The sequence below is a fragment of the Leptopilina heterotoma genome, unplaced genomic scaffold, assembly GCF_015476425.1.
Source record: "Leptopilina heterotoma isolate Lh14 unplaced genomic scaffold, ASM1547642v1 Lhet_99, whole genome shotgun sequence".
NCBI lineage: Eukaryota > Metazoa > Arthropoda > Insecta > Hymenoptera > Figitidae > Leptopilina > Leptopilina heterotoma.
Genome location: NW_025111206.1, coordinates 1,066,896 through 1,083,209, shown reverse-complemented (window position 1 = coordinate 1,083,209; position 16,314 = coordinate 1,066,896). Strand labels below are relative to the sequence as shown.

The following is a 16,314-nucleotide window of genomic DNA, read 5'->3' as shown; positions in this document are numbered from 1 at the left end:
TACAAGTGTTCAATCAGAGGGTTCCATTTGTTTAGAGAACTATATATTAAATAAGAATTCAGAAGCACCTGGTGTGGCTGTTATTACCAGCAATCAATTTTGTGATAGTTTGACAAACAAAAAAAAAATAAAAACAAAAAGAGAGATCCGAAATAACTTGAGCGATTGATATCCCAATGAACAAAAAAAAAAGAAAATAAATAAAAAGTGAAAAATCAATAAAGTTTACATTGCGTAATTACAGGAAAATCATCTAGGTATTATATAAAATATTTACTAGTATATAATAAACAATACGAAAATTGTGTTGTCCCCTGGTTTGTATCGTGTAGACACGCATTTATTAATAAATCGAAAAATAATTCAATAATTTCTTCTTTTTAATCGTGCAGAGTCACATTTATTTAATTATTCAATATCACCGGTTATCAGTTATTATTATTATTATTTAAATATTAATTAATATTTATATTAATAATCGTTATATATTTTTGTTGTCTGTTCGCAATTTGAATTTATTTGATTTTGTTGTTCTATATGTAGAATTCAAAAATTAATATTTAGACATTTTATATTATTTTTATTCTGATTAATTTAAATTTTATTTAATTCAAATTTAGAGAATAAGTCTTCTGATATTATTGCCAAAAAAGAAAATTAGAAATTTATTTAACATTATTTTGTGTCAATATGTAAATTTTTTATCTATTTTATTCAAAATTTTATTTAATATATTTAGGTATTTCTTATGACAAAAAATTGAATTTTTTGGGAAAAATTTTTGAAAATAATTAAATTTCTCTGAAGAAATTTACTATTTAAGAAATAATTGAATTCTTGTGAAGAAATTTATTATTGATAAAAATAATTTCTTTCGGGAAATTTTATTGGGATTTCATATTAAAAATAATTGAATCCTTGTAAAAAATTTTATTATTCATGAAAATGATTGAATTCCAGCAAAGAAGTTTATTAATATTTTTTAAAATAATTGAATTCTTTCTAGAAATATTGAAAATAATTAAATCCAAACAGGGGGAATTTTCTTATTCATGAAAATAATTAAAATCTTTCGAGAAATTTTATTGCGATTTTATATTAAAAATAATTGAATCCTTGTAAAAAATTTTATTATTTATGAAAATAATTGATTTTTAGCTAAGAATTTTCTTAAAATATTTTAAAATAATTGAATTCTTTCTAGAAATATTAAAAAATAATTGAATTCTTTTGAGATTTTATTCAAATTCTATTAAAAATAACCGAATTTCTAAGAAGTTTATTATTTATGAAAATAATTGAATTTATCGGGAAAATCTTATTTTCTATGAAAATAATTGAATTCTTCTGAAGAATTTTATTATTTATGAAAATAATTAAATTTATACAAAGAATTTAATTAAATTTTTTTTAAATAATTGAATTCTTCTGGAGAATTTTATTGTTTATTAAAATAATTGAATTTCTGCGAAGAATTTTGTTAAAATTTTTGAAAATAATTGAATTGTTACTAGAAATATTAAAAATAATTGAATTGCAACTGAAGAATTTTATTATTTATAAAAATAATTGAATTTTTTAAATATTTTTCTACATTTGCTGGTCAATTATTTTTTTTTATTATCAATTATTAATTAGCAGTATTATTAACAATAGAAACTTACTAATAATTAACTATTGTTATTTTACAGATTTGAAATTAAGCGCTCTTTTACATGGCAACACAATATAGTCAATATCACTTCCATTTAGAAAATGGACGCAAGAGTAAAATATGAATCAATCTTCACAAGGTTCACAAGTAAATTACCAAATTCCATTATCATTTTTCTAGAAATTTTACTGAACTTTTTGTAGAAATTAGCATAAGTATTTTATTTATTTACGAAATTAATTGTTTGCAGCAAGAAAACAAGTTTGATTCAAGTAGTGATTTGACGGAGGAATGACGAATCGGAAATGACAGAGTGGACATTGTTGAAATTGTCCACGAATCACGTGTCAAGGAGAGAATAATTCCAAAACAAGGGGAAAGAAAAGGGGGATTTTGTGGGGTTATTTCACCGGTGCCTGCGCGTTCTTCCTTCTTTCCGCTGTGAGTTTCCTTGGGGTAGAGATCGTTGGACATCAAAGGAGAGAGGCGTTAACGGCGTCGGTGTCACGTTTTCCTTCGCCGAAAACGAATTCTCGTTTTTTTGGAAAGAAATATAAGAAACAAAACATGTCGGAAGATACAAAGAATTCGGATTTAAAACCTAAATCTGAAAATAATGATAATTCGAATCAAGGAGGAGGAGGAGGTGGTGGTGGTGGTGGACCACCAGGACGTGGTGGTCGTGGTGGACGACGAGGCGGCGGCATCGGAGGCAATAACCGATTTTCCGGTGGACGCGGTGGAGGAATGGGCGGTGGTATGGGAGGAATGGGAGGCGGCAGAAACATGGATGGAAATGTAAGTTTATTTTTTTACTTTCAATCTACGCAGTTTAAATCAAATTTGTTCTATTTTCAAAGAAACACTTGCAATGGAAGTAAAAATGTAAATAAAAGTAAAATAAAAATTCAACAAAATGGTTGAGTCGTTAGAATAAACATTGTTAGCACGTGCTGATTTTGTTTTCAATTATTTTCATTGCATTCTTAAATTCTTTTTCAATTTCATTTCTTACTGAAATTAAAAACCCCGATGCCACGCTTGCGAGATTTTTTTCCTAATCAGCAAGTGCCATTAATAGAAAAATTAACGGGGTAGAGAAAAATAATCCAGCTAGGAAGCATGGTAGATTTTTATATCTCACTATGTGCCGAAAAGTAATGGATACAATTTAAATAATATTTTAAAAAAATTCATTTACAAATTTGATAAAAAATTAAATCTTAGTTTGTAATTACGTATGATTATATAATTTTATTTTTTGTTAATAGATGAAAATGAGTGAATCCATGATGGAGGAAAATATGGAAGGAGGAGGAATGGACCGTGGTGGTCAAATGGGTGGAATGGGGGGAGGAATGGGACGTGGTGGAGGTATGCGAGGAAGAGGTCGCGGTGGCGGCGGTCCCGGAGGTCCAGGAAGAGGAGGAATGGGAAATATGATGTCACAGGATGTAAGTTTTCTTTTTATTCTCAAAAATGGAAGAAATATTTAAAGAATATTCTTTAGGTTCAGGGAAAAAGTCGAAATTTTCTCTGAAAATCAGAAATAAAATTTTTTTTGTCTGATCTGAATAGAAATATAAAGTAAACAGTAGAAATATAAATGGAAAATAGAAATAAAAAGTAAAAATAAAACTTAAATATAACTTTCAGGAAAATTCAATTATTTTCATCAAAAGTAATAAAATTCTTCGCAGAAATTCAGTTCTTATGTTCAACTTTTTTTTTCAATTCTCATCAAAATTTCAATTATCTTTAAAATTAATAATAATTTATTAAATAAAACAAAAATTCAACAAAATGGTCGAGTCGTTAGAATAAACATTGTTAGCAAGTATTAATTCTTTTTCAATAACTTTTATATAATTCTTACTGAAATTGTCTTGACAACCCCGATGCCACGCTTGCGAGATTTTTTTTCTAATCAGCAAGTGCCATTAATATAAAAATTAACGGGGAAGAGAAAAGTAATCCAGCTAGGAAGCATGGTAGATTATTTTATATCTCACCATGTGCCGAAAAGTAATGGATACAATTTAAATAATAAAATTCATTTACAATTTGGTTAAGGGCATTTGAACCATTATGACGTCATAGGTTCTGCAAAGCATGTGTTTTAAGGCTGTGACGTCATCATGGTTCAAATGCCCTTAAAAAAAAATTTAATCTTAGTTTGAAATTGTATAATTTTTATTTTATTTTAATAGATATAAATTGAACCGCCGGATCGTAGAAGGGCATATAGCCCATTTAAATTACATTAGCTATATGCCCTTCTACGATCCGGCGGTTCAATTATAATAAAACTTGAAGGTATCAATCACTCCGAGTGATTCATATCTTCATGTTTTGTAATAATATTCTTATAAGTTGTTGAATTTCATAAAGGTTTTGAATTTGACATTTTTTGAAAATCTTAATTCTATGTAAAGATAAAAAATGAATAGACGGAATTGTTTATTGAAGAATTTTTTCCAGGACCGTTTATTGGAACGAGTAATGAGCATAAGTGGTCCAACACACGAATTACCGCCCCAGGATTGTACAGAAAAGAAATTCAACGGCAGAAATCGTCTTTACATTGGTAATTTAACTAATGACGTGACCGAAGATGAAATGAAGGAAATGTTCGCTCCACATGGCGAAGTTTCGGAAATTTTCATCAATAAGGAGAAAAATTTTGCCTTCTTAAAAATGGTAATTGTTCAATTTAAAAATGATATCTTTGGATTTTTTTTACAAAATTATATCTAAATCAGAAACTCAACACAACTTCCGTGTTTGTTTTTCGTGTTGAAACGTTTCCTGATTTAAATATAATTTTTGTAAGTTTTTTCTTCACAATTATCCAGTGATTATAATAATTACCGTTTGATTATCACATGATAATATTATTTGGCTGCATTTTTTAATGTAAATGAGGATAAAATTAAATTCTGAATAGAGTAATTCTTCCCCTAGAGTTCCACTGAATACGAATTAACCAAAAAACTGGTTTATTTTCAGGATTATCGATTAAATGCGGAAAAAGCAAAGCATGAATTAGACGGCAGTCAGAGGAAGGGTCGCGCCCTTAAGGTTCGTTTTGCCCCCAGTTCCAGTGCGGTGAAAGTAAAGAATCTAACGCCCTGGGTGTCCAATGAATTATTGGAAAAAGCATTCAGTGTTTTTGGTGATCTCGAGCGAGCTATTGTTATTGTTGACGAGAGGGGAAAATCCACTGGCGAGGGAATCGTTGAATTCTGCCGTAAACAGAGTGCACAAACAGCTTTGAGAAAATGCAACGATGGATGCTACTTTTTAACAGCGTAAGCTTAAGCAGAAAAAAAATTTAATTTTTAAATCCCCGATGCCACGCTTGCGAGATTTATTTTATAATCAGCAAGTGCCATAGAAAATACTATTATTAGGGGAATAGAGAAGTTAGCCCAGCTAGGAAGCATGATAGGTTCTTTTTATGTCTAATCATGTGCCGAAAAGTAATGGGTACAAAAATATAGTAAATTTATTTCATTTTTAATTCGAAATTAAATTCAAAATTGAAAATTAAGAATTAAGAATTGAAAATTTAAATTTAAATTTAAAAATCGGAAGATTAGTTTAATTTCAGTCGATAATATTTTTGAAATATTTGCAGATCGTTACGTCCGGTTGTTGTGGAACCTTTCGAGCAGCAGGACGATATCGATGGCTATCCGGATAAAAATTTACCAAAGAAAAATCCGGAATTTTATAAAGCGCGCGAAGCTGGACCTCGTTTTGCTCAAATTGGCAGTTTTGAACACGAATACGGAACAAAATGGAAGCAATTACACGAATTGTGTAAGCAGAAGGAGGTGGCTTTGAAACGTGAAATGGTGATGGAGGAGGAGAAACTTGAGGCGCAAATGGAATTCGCGCGTTATGAACATGAGACTGAAATGTTGCGAGAACGTAAGTGGAAATTAATTTCTATTTCATTAAATTCAATATTTTCTTTTCATCTTTTCTATTTCGTGGCAGAAATAAAAAAAATGTAACGAAAATTTTACCTACGAATTTAAACAGGGCTCGAACTAGGTCCGTAAATTTGATTGAAAAAGCACAAAAAGTTCGTAAATTGAATGAAAAAATTTGTAGAATTTTAAAAAAATTACAAATGATTGCAGAAATTCAATTTTTTTTAAAAATCTCGTCAAAATTTCAATTATTTTTAGAAATATTAAAATTCTTCTCAGAAATTCAATTATTTTTAAAAAAAATTTTATTACAACTCTTGGCAAAATTTCAATTATTTTTAAAAATTTTCCTCAACTATTTTTTGTATTAATTCAATTATTTTCGTAAATAATAGAATTATTTTAAGGAATTCAATTATTTTCATAAATAATAAAACTCATTTGCAGAATTTCAATTATTCTTAAAGCAATTTTAATCTAATTTCTCGAAAAATGTAATTATTCTTAAAAATTTAATTAAAATTCGTCAAAAGAATTCAATTATTTAAAAATTTGTTGATAAAATTCTTTATGAGAATTAAATTTTGAAAAGCAGTCATTTATTCAATAAATTATCTATTTATTTTTGTAGAATTTAAATAATTGAATTCTAGTAGAAATTTCTAATAAAAATTGATTTAAAAATGAATTTCAGTTAAAATTTCAGATAATAATTGAATATTAATACCTAGCAATAAATAGTAAATTTTTAGAAATAATTGAATTTTGAAATTAATTTTGTTTGAAAATTGTCAAAGAACTTTTTCGAAAATTATTAAAAATAATTGATTTAGAGCAGAATTTTAGTTAAAAATTCTTGAAAATAATAATTGAATTGAAATGATAAAAATAATTTTGAAAAAGTACAATATTCTTATAATATAAAATAATGATTTTATCACTGGACTGGTTATATTTTTATCAGTAATTGGTCCGTAATTTTTCATTTTTGTTTCGTAAAGTCCGTATTTTTAAGTAATTTCATCGGTTCGAGCCCTAATTTAAAAAAAAGACAGATTTATGCCTTATTTTAAACAGAAAGATTAAGAGTTGTTTTGATTTTCAGAATTAAGATTAAGAGAAGCCGATCGCGATAGACAAAAGCGTGAATACGAAATGAAGGAAAGACAAGTCGAGGAAGTTCGTACACGTGAGGAAGAGCAAAGACGGCGTCAACAAGAAGAAATGACGAGTCGTATCAGGAGACAAGAGGAGGAGCTTCACAGAAGACAACAGGAAAATAATTTGTTCATGCAAGTAAGTTTCCTGTTTTTCTAAAAAAGAAAACTATCTAATATTTTAAAAAAAAAATATTTTTTTTTACTTGAACGTTAAAAACAAGAAAATTAACTGGAATGTTTTTTTTTATAAAAAGGAACAAGCAATGAGAGGAAGCGGTGGTGGAGGTGGAGTAAAAAATTACGATTCAATCGGAAACAATGACCGTGAAGGCTATGGAACGACTGATGGTGAGTAACGCCCTTAATTTTCTTTCTAGATAAAGAAATATTCAAATTGGGAGAATATTTTCTTTTTTTCTCAAGAAAAATTAACTAACGAAAATATATATCATTTCAGGTGGAAACAACATGCCAATGGTAATGTACCCTCCTTGAATTTAACTTTTATTTTTAAACTAGTGAATTTTCACTCCTTTTTTTTAAATTGATATTTCAATTACGCTCTCGTCTTCTAAGACTTACAGCGTTTATTTTTCTCTTAATATTTTATGTTAACCAGGGTGTCTAACAATCAAGAGAAATTAATTATTGAACAAATTTTCATTCAGCTAGAATTTCAATTTTCTGGACAATTGTTCATTTATGAAGAAAGTTCAAAATTTGAACATTAATAACTTAATTAGTGATATTTAATCACTTTTTCAAATTTTTACATCCGTTTTTCATTATTTTGAGTAATAAATTTTACCAGGCTTTTGTTAGACGCCCTTTTAACAGAAAGAAACGAAAAACAACGTGAAAAATAGATTGAAAAGAAAATATTTACAAGCATGTACGTTTAATACTGACAGAGTTATGAAGTCTGCAAAACTTGCTTTTCTCATTTTGTGAAAATCTTGAAGATTTGAATTATTACTAATTTAATGAAGAAAAAATTTCCTAAAAGTTAAATTAACACATGGAGTTGTCAACTAGTGATCTTACTTTCTTAATCCGGGTTAGAAAACTCAAAATTTTATAGAGAATCATTTAGCAGATTACTGTGAGAATTACTCGCATTAAAAGAAAATTTCTTCTCTTTGGGGGATGGGAGCAATTTTTCCCTTTTTTAAAACCATTGAAACAATTGAAAAAATGTTTCTCGAAATCTTTGCCTCAGCAAATAAATTAAAATAAAATGTTTTTGGTTTGCAGTGTCAAACCAAATACTGATTAGAAAGTAAAGTACATAAAAAGTAAGGAAGACTTGGGTCTTAAAATGTCTTAGAAATTTCATCTAAAAAACAAATTCTTTGGGAAAAATATTTCCTTCAAAGTGTTTAAAAGATGAAATATAAAACTGCGAATTTACTTTCGAAAGAAAGTATTTACTGACTGAGTTTTAGTCATTAACTGATTAACAACTAATACGAATATATTTTTCAATTGAAATGTCCCTGCGACATTTTATAACCGAGTTGAATTTTTTTTTTTTTACAATAAAAAATTGAATCATCTGATAAACATTAATTAGCAAATGGATAAAAAAGAACAGTGTATTCTGAAAATTAAGGCTACGAAAAATATTACACAGCTTTATAATACTTTCAGAACTGTTTTCATTCTATGAAGTGTTGTTACTTCTTAAAATTTATTTCTATTGTGGAAAATATTTATATTTTCCCCTCCATTATTTTTTGTGACATCTTAAAAGATTCTTTTTGATCTCTCCATGTGCTTTGCAGACTGATTACTCTGACTTCTATTATATTTTTGCTATTTGATATATAAATAACACAAACTACGAAACTGCTGATTAATCAAACAAATTTTTATTCATTTTTTCTTAAATTGGTACATAAATAAATTATTAAAATTAATTTAGTACATAAAAGGAGAACAAACAAAAAAATGCAGTTTCGTGGCTTTGTGAAAGACCAAGAAATGCCCAAATGCTAATTTTATTCCTTTGACAATGGAAAATTCCGCCTGAACATTTAATTAATATTTGTAGGAAATTAAACACCAGTAATATTCTGAAAAGTACGGTTTAAGTTTATTTAAGATTTCTAATGAGAAAAAAAGAAAAAGAAAAATGCGAGAATCTTTTTTTCTTCTATTAATGAAATATTAATACCACGAGTCGCAACAATTTTGAAATTGATTCCCCATTTCGTCAATTCTAAATATTTTGACGATTAACGATTTCCCATTACAATTAATTAATAAATTTAATTTATTATCTTTGAAAGGAACAAAACCACCATTATATTTTAGAAAAATTGTTATAGAAATGAGAAAATTAATTCTGGATATGGAATATTTATTTATTGGGGGAGAAATATTGACAATTAAATGAAAATTAACTTCTACAAAATAAAGAAAAATTAAATAAAATATGAATAAATTCAGAAAACATTTTATACAGAAATAAACTATTGTTCAACAATAGTACTGTATAAAATTTCAATCTTTCACGGTACCAGAAAGATTGATTCGTTTTCTGTTTATTTCAAAGAAGACAAAAATTGACTTTAGCTAATTGAAAAAAATAGTACTAATTTTAAATTAATTACGTTTTAAAAGATTATTATTATTATTATTATTATTATTATACTTAAGATTATATTAAATTAAATTATAAACCTTTTTATTTTATATAACAAAAATGAAAAGGAGGAAAAATTAAAATGACAACAGTGGATTTTTGTAAAAAAAAAAAATAACAATTTTTGGGGACTGGGAGGGGATTTAAAATATGAAACATTTTGACTCCATAGTTTTGGTAAATATAATATTAATCCTTATGAAGGATTTTACCTGAATTTTGATCAGAACGATTGTTCTGATTTTAATTAAAGAAAATTTCCAATTATAACCGTTATAATAAATTTAAGGAGATAATCTCTGTGAATTAAATTTGTATAGTTTTAAGGTTGAATTAACGTCTTATGAATTTAATTTATAGACGTTGAGAATTAATAACTATTCTAAAATTTAATTTATAAAGACTATTAAGAGACATTTTATTTATTTATAGATTCATAATCTCTGAATTAAATTTAGAGATTTCTTTAAATAAATAAAATTACATGGACAATATTTAAATACATAAAATTAGATGAAGAATATTTAAATAAACAAAATTAGATGGACAATATTTAAATACATATAATTAGATGGACAATATTTAAATAAATAAAAATTAGATCGATATTGAAACATTAAACGTTATTTAAAATTTTACGAGCATACTGAACAATTATATAATTATATAAATTGCCCTCCTTGCACTATCGATTGTGTGCGCCATGAAAACGAAATCCACCCAGAATTATTTTTTGAATGTAAAACACCTGCCATATTATTTATCACACCCAAAAGAAATCTTAAACCACAAGAATTGAGAAGATCAATATCACTTCTCCTTGTCTTAAACCAAGCGTCGGAAATGATTACTAACACCGTTTATTACAACTAATAATTTGTTTATTTAAAAGAATTACTTGATGTTGAATAAGTTCTTTAAAGAGTAATTAAATTCTTTTTCGATTAAACGAATTTTTTTAATATTGCAATCCAACTAATTAGAAATATTTTAAAAATAATTATTAATTAGAAATATTTTCATAAAAACTAATTAATATTTAATTTAAAATATTTTTTAATTATTCGTTATTAATTAAAAATGTTTTTTCAATTATTGGTTATTAATTACAAATATTTTTGTAATTATTGATTATTAATTACAAATATTTTTGTAATTGCTGATTATTAATTGAAAATATTTAAAAAATATTAATTATTAATTAAAAATATTTTTAATTGACAAATTATTGATTAAAAATATTTTTCAATTATTGATTAATCAAATTTTTTTTTGACGTTTATTGATTATTAACCAAATAGTTTTTTTTAATTGTGTATTAGAAATATTTTTTTAATCACTGATTAGATATTATTTAAAAATATCTTTTAATTACTGATTACTAATTAAAAATATTTTTCAAAATAACTGAGTATTGATTAAAGATATTTTTTAATTAATTCAATATTTTTTTAAATTGTGTATTAATAAAAATTGTGAAAAATACTTTCAATTTTGTTTATTAATGAACATATAATAGTGATTTAAAAAAAATAAAATTAATTTAATTAGGTTTTAAAGAACCAGTTATACATCCACTGTCTTCTAGTCATGAAACTAGTTCATTTACTAGTTTAAAAAAAATAATTTTATAATTTCTATTAGAGAAGTTAATGAAATTATTAAAAAACAAAAACAACGAAAGAGTTAAAAAGAATGTTGAATTTGAAAAATCAGAAATTAATTAAATGTGTGTTATAATAATATTATATTGGAAAATATAATAATATTATAAAATAATTATTTGTACTCAATGTGAATTAGCATTTTATGCTTTTATTACTATTAATTAGATTTTTAAATTAATGAAAGTAATCAGGGTGGCAACTTTAGTCCGAAATTTGAAAAAATAAATTTTAATTGTAAATTAATTAACTAATTGTTAGCTAATTAACAAATAATCAATTTTAATTACTTTGGAATTAAAATTGAAAATAAATTCTAGGATCAAGAATTAAAAATCAATTTCAATTAAATAGAGATTAGAATAGAATGAAAATTTTGAACTATAAAATTAAGAAATTAATTTTGAACCGCAAAAATGAAATAAGAAATGGAATCATTATCATCCTGGTAATCACTCATCTTTCACTAATTTAAAAACAATTTCATACAAAAATCTGCGATTATAAAAACAATTTTTTTTTTCATGTTGAATCTGCATTATTGGGCATTTACTTGGTCTTGTATTCTTAATTATAATGGCGAAATAATATAAAATCGCCTACAAAAGAAAATTAAAATATTACAATATATTTAAAAACAAAAGTCGAGAAACAGATGAGAGGCATTTCAGCTGTAATCGTACTAAAACGTTGAAGTCGATTCTCTGCAAATAGTCTAACAATGTATTTTCCCCTTTCTTTTTTTCTATGTGATTTTTGACGACGATGCTGCTGTCATACATGGACGATCTCGCCTTGCAAATCATGAATTTTTAATTCGTGGTAACGTTAAAAAAAAACAAAATCCTACGCGACAAATAATATAATAATTATTGGTCCTTTGGCTGAATATTAAATTGTATTTGTCAATTAGGACCCAAAATCTTTTATGGAACAGTATAACAATATGGATCGTGGTGGTGGCGGCGCACGGGGGGGTTTCGACGATCGGGGACAAATAATGGACTTAATGGATATGAGGGTTGATATGGGAGGAAGTGGTGGGGGTGGAGGAGGAGGAATGGGAGGTGGCGGTGGAAATAACCGCGGAGGTGGAGGCGGCGGTGGCCGTTGGCAGGGTGGAAACGATCGTAATCGTCAAGACGATTTTCCCAATAAGAGAAGACGTTATTAAAAAAAGAGAACTTGTCTTTTTAACGAAAGAAAAAAACCAGAAATATGAAGATTTTTTTTATCTTCTCAATGAAACATTTAATCGAACTTTCCCCGATTATCATTATTCTCTTACTCAGTATTTTGTACTACTTGTGAGAGAGAAAAAAAGAGAGAGATATAAACGAGATTTTTTTTCTTACAAGGGGGGTGAAATTCTTTTTTTAATATTCAAGATACTTCCGATGAACAATCATTACAAGTATCAATCAAAAAAAAAATTGAACACCACTGACTTTTAGTGAAATTTTTTGATTTAAAAATTAAAAAACTTATTTAATTAAGTTAAATTTAAATCTAAGTCTTCTTGGCAAATTCCTCGCTTCTGAGACCAAATGATTTTATTCTTTGGTTTAGTGGATTTTCTTCTTTATATTCTTAAGACGATAATTTTGCTTTATTGTTTTATATAATTGCGTCTAACAATTTATAAAAAAAACAGCTATTTAATGATATTAATTAACAGAAATATTTTACTTCACTGAATGGTAAAATATCAATTTTTTACATGTAGAATAATAATTCTCTGGTTTTACTGAAATACGTTTTCAATATTTAGGGATCAAATGTATAGTTTAATTTTGTTTTGTATTAAGTATTTAAAAAAAAAACATTAAAACCCTTTACAAGTAAGATTAAATGTGAATAATATTGTAGCACAAAATTTAATAGTGCTACTTGTTTCCTCCATGTGACAATTTTAGATTAATTCGTTTTATTAATAAAGACATAAATTAAATATTTATGGAACTATATTTCTTGTTATTTTATCACTGTTTTAATTCTCGATTAATTGAGAACATATTTTAACAATTGTTTACAATTAATCGTGAATTCACAAAAAATTGTGATAAGTAAAATTTTTATTTGGAAATTATCCTAGTGCAGAATTGAATATTTGTTTTTGCTAACTTATAACTGATAATATAAGTATATGAAATTTAGAAAATTATAAATTTTTTAATGACATAATTTGTCTTTGAGTAAAAAAAACTGTTCTAAGATTATTTCTAAACTTTTCTATTTCATTAAAATTGTACATTTTTATCATTTTTATTACCTTGAATATTTTAGTTTAATTATTTTAGTTACGAATTTTTCTTTACTTTTTAATCGCAATATAATTTATTCAATTATTTAATTAATTATTTCCATATTTTGATGTTTATAAATTTGTTTTTAATTTTTAACCCTTCTTTCAGTTACAATTTAAAATCATTTTAAAAACGATTCTTATTCAACTTTTTTATATTTTAAAAAAATTGTATTAGTATTTGTTTTTAATTATATTATGACATTATCATTGTTAATGTTTCGAGTATAATTAATGCATTTTTAATTAAATTGAGTAATTAAACAAGAACAAAATTGTAAAATTTGAAACAGAAAATGGAAAATGATCAAAAATGTTTCGTGTAATTAATTCGAGTATTTAAACGAGAACTAAATTGAAAATTGGAATATGATCCAAAATGTTTCGTGTAATTAAACGAGAACAAAATTGTAAAAAAAAGAAAATGATCCAAAATGTTTCGTGTAATTAATTCGTTAATTCGAGTAATTAAACGAGAACAAAATTGTTATATTAAAAAAGAAAATTGGAATATGATCCAAAATGTTTCAAGCAATTCAATATTAATTAATTCGACTAAATAAATTAACGAGAACAAAATTGTAAAATTTTCTTTTAATTGGAAAAATCCAATAAAAATTGGAAATTTCCCAAATGTTTCGAGTAATTAATTCGAATAATTATTAGAACGAGAAAGAAACGTAAAAGAAGAAAAAAAAATTTGGAATGAGATACAAATTTTTTTTTCATGAAATTATTTTGTAAGCGACATCTTTTGCACTGAAAATTATTGAAGAAGAGACATCATTGACAGACTTTAATTGAATCTACTTGATAATGAATCGCATTTTTGAGGTGAGTAAATTTTGTGAAAATTTTAATAAAAACGTAATAATATTTACGTATCATTTTTGGGGGGAGTTTACACGTCTTTTTTCCGACTAAACTAAAACTTAATTTAAATAAATAAATAAACAAATATACATTAGTTATGAAGAGTGAATTTCTGATTTATGGCCTTTTGGCATTGTGGAACCAATGTTCCATCTTCTGAATATTTATTCTGTGAAAAATAGTTGAAGAATTTTTGAAAACTATCTAGCAACAATTGATTGCCGAAAAATATTGAAATATCCTGAAGATTATTATTTATTATCAAATATTGAAACACTTATTCATTCGTGAAAATTATTGAAACACTTCATGCCTGAAAATTATTGAAATACTTAATTCCTGAAAAATATTATTCAACACTGAACTCAACTTATTTTGACCTGAGGAATACTGAAACACTATTAATTATATAAACATTATTTATTATATAAATACAAAATAAATATCGAAAGTTAACAAGCAGCTCAGAATTTAACACCAACTGCCCTGAGACAACCAATTTTGATTCAGAAATTTTTGAAAAAGAAGGTTGTCTGGGTTTAATTTTCCCTTCCTGGGCTGCAATTCTTAAACTATTTGAAATAATAAACAATTATTTAGGGGGAAAAAATATCTTCCCATTTTTTTTGGTCTACAAAAAAACCTTGTAGGGCGTATATTGAAAATACTTCGTATTTAAATTTATTTAATCAAGCGACTAAATCGTCTTGAACGATCTAATTAATTATACACACAATCTGAATTGATTCAGATTGAATTTTAAAAGCAAGAGAAAACATGAATTATGAAAACTTAATATAGTGAATTTAGACGCCTATAGATAAAACATCGAATAATAATTATATTAAATATAATTCTAAATAAAATTCTAAAAATTAAATAAATATAATCAGAAATTAAATTTGAAAAATTAAATAAAAAAATAATTTTTCATTTTGCTATTATCATTGCTGGTCTATTGAAATATATTAAATATACATTTGGATTATATATTTTATATATTTCTATTAATTTCAAATTTTTTTATTCATAGTTTATCGCTTTTCGAGAAAAATATTGATAATAGCAAAATGAAAATCGAATTTAAATTTTAAGCATTTTTGTATAAATTCTCGGCGAATCGACAACTTATTATATTTTTATATTTTTAGGGCCATCCTTTCAAATTTGCGAATGCAATGTTTAAAAAAGGGCTCAATGGGTGTTTTGCATCAACTTGAATTATTCCAAATGAAGACTCACCTGAAATGAAATGTAATAAATTTTTACTGGAATTACTTGAAGCGACAAAAGGCTTTAAAATCTTCGAATGGATAATGAAATCCTAAAATCAATGCAAACTAATTCTCACCTCAATGATTATTTCGTAAGTATATTTTTACTTTTAATTAAAATTGTTATATTAGTTTTCAAAAGTAATATAATTTTTTAATATAATTCCCTTAAACATTTTTTTTGCAATCATTCTAATATTTCTTTAATTAATAGAAGTTATCGACTTATAATCAAATATTTACTATGAAAATGTTATTTTTATTGTAATCGTAATTATAATTTATTGTAAACAATAAAGTCTAAATGATGATTTTCTAAACCACACATATCAATGATTGCCATGATTATCATTATAGTATTTGCTAATCTGATTTATTTGAAAGAAAATAAAAAAGAATCATTAATGCCTAATTGAATGTTATTTAATAAAATACTTTATTTTTTTGATTACAGATTCTGGATACTTGGGAGAATTCTAAATCTTAATTGAGAGGAAAGTGGCCCTTCTTTTATTGAGGTAAATATAAATTTATGATATAAAGAAAATATAACAGTTTATCGTACGAAAAATATAAAATATTCAAAACTCATTTCAATGATGACACATTTTGCATACCACCAAGATCTATGAATGCCGTGATTTTATTTGTATTTGCTATCTGACTTAATTTAACAATTTTATTTTTAATTTAAAATTCTTAATTTTTAAATTATATTCAAAGACTTGTAATTTTTATTTTAGAATGTTCAAAAATGGGAGAATGGAAAGAATTTCTAGAGGAAACTGAAAACGGA

At 25.5% G+C, this 16,314-nt stretch overlaps 2 protein-coding genes across 3 annotated transcripts in view; both read left to right on the top strand.

The window, feature by feature from the left end:
• LOC122512398 (calpain-D-like) overlaps window positions 1-2,241 on the top strand; it is an 18,284-nt gene extending 16,043 nt beyond the window's left edge. Inside the window, exons 9-10 of the transcript XR_006302628.1 lie at window positions 1,692-1,801; window positions 1,905-2,241. The gene's annotated coding sequence lies outside the window, so the exon portion shown is untranslated. The remainder of the gene's footprint in view (window positions 1-1,691; window positions 1,802-1,904) is intronic.
• Window positions 2,201-16,314, top strand: LOC122512399 (hrp65 protein-like). Of its 2 annotated transcripts, XR_006302629.1 has the most exons (11): window positions 2,201-2,452; window positions 2,926-3,108; window positions 4,136-4,354; window positions 4,664-4,965; window positions 5,295-5,590; window positions 6,701-6,891; window positions 7,010-7,103; window positions 7,213-7,232; window positions 15,396-15,610; window positions 15,973-16,036; window positions 16,262-16,314. XR_006302629.1 is itself a non-coding variant. In XM_043628190.1 (9 exons), the coding sequence occupies exons 1-9, from the start codon at window positions 2,222-2,224 to the stop codon at window positions 12,238-12,240; spliced, it is 1,797 nt and encodes a 598-aa protein (XP_043484125.1). In that variant the 5' UTR covers window positions 2,214-2,221; the 3' UTR covers window positions 12,241-13,028. The 2 variants fall into 2 exon arrangements, 1 of the variants encoding a protein (XP_043484125.1); XM_043628190.1 differs by lacking the exons at window positions 15,396-15,610; window positions 15,973-16,036; window positions 16,262-16,314 and adding an exon at window positions 11,980-13,028 and having other exon boundaries at window positions 2,214-2,452.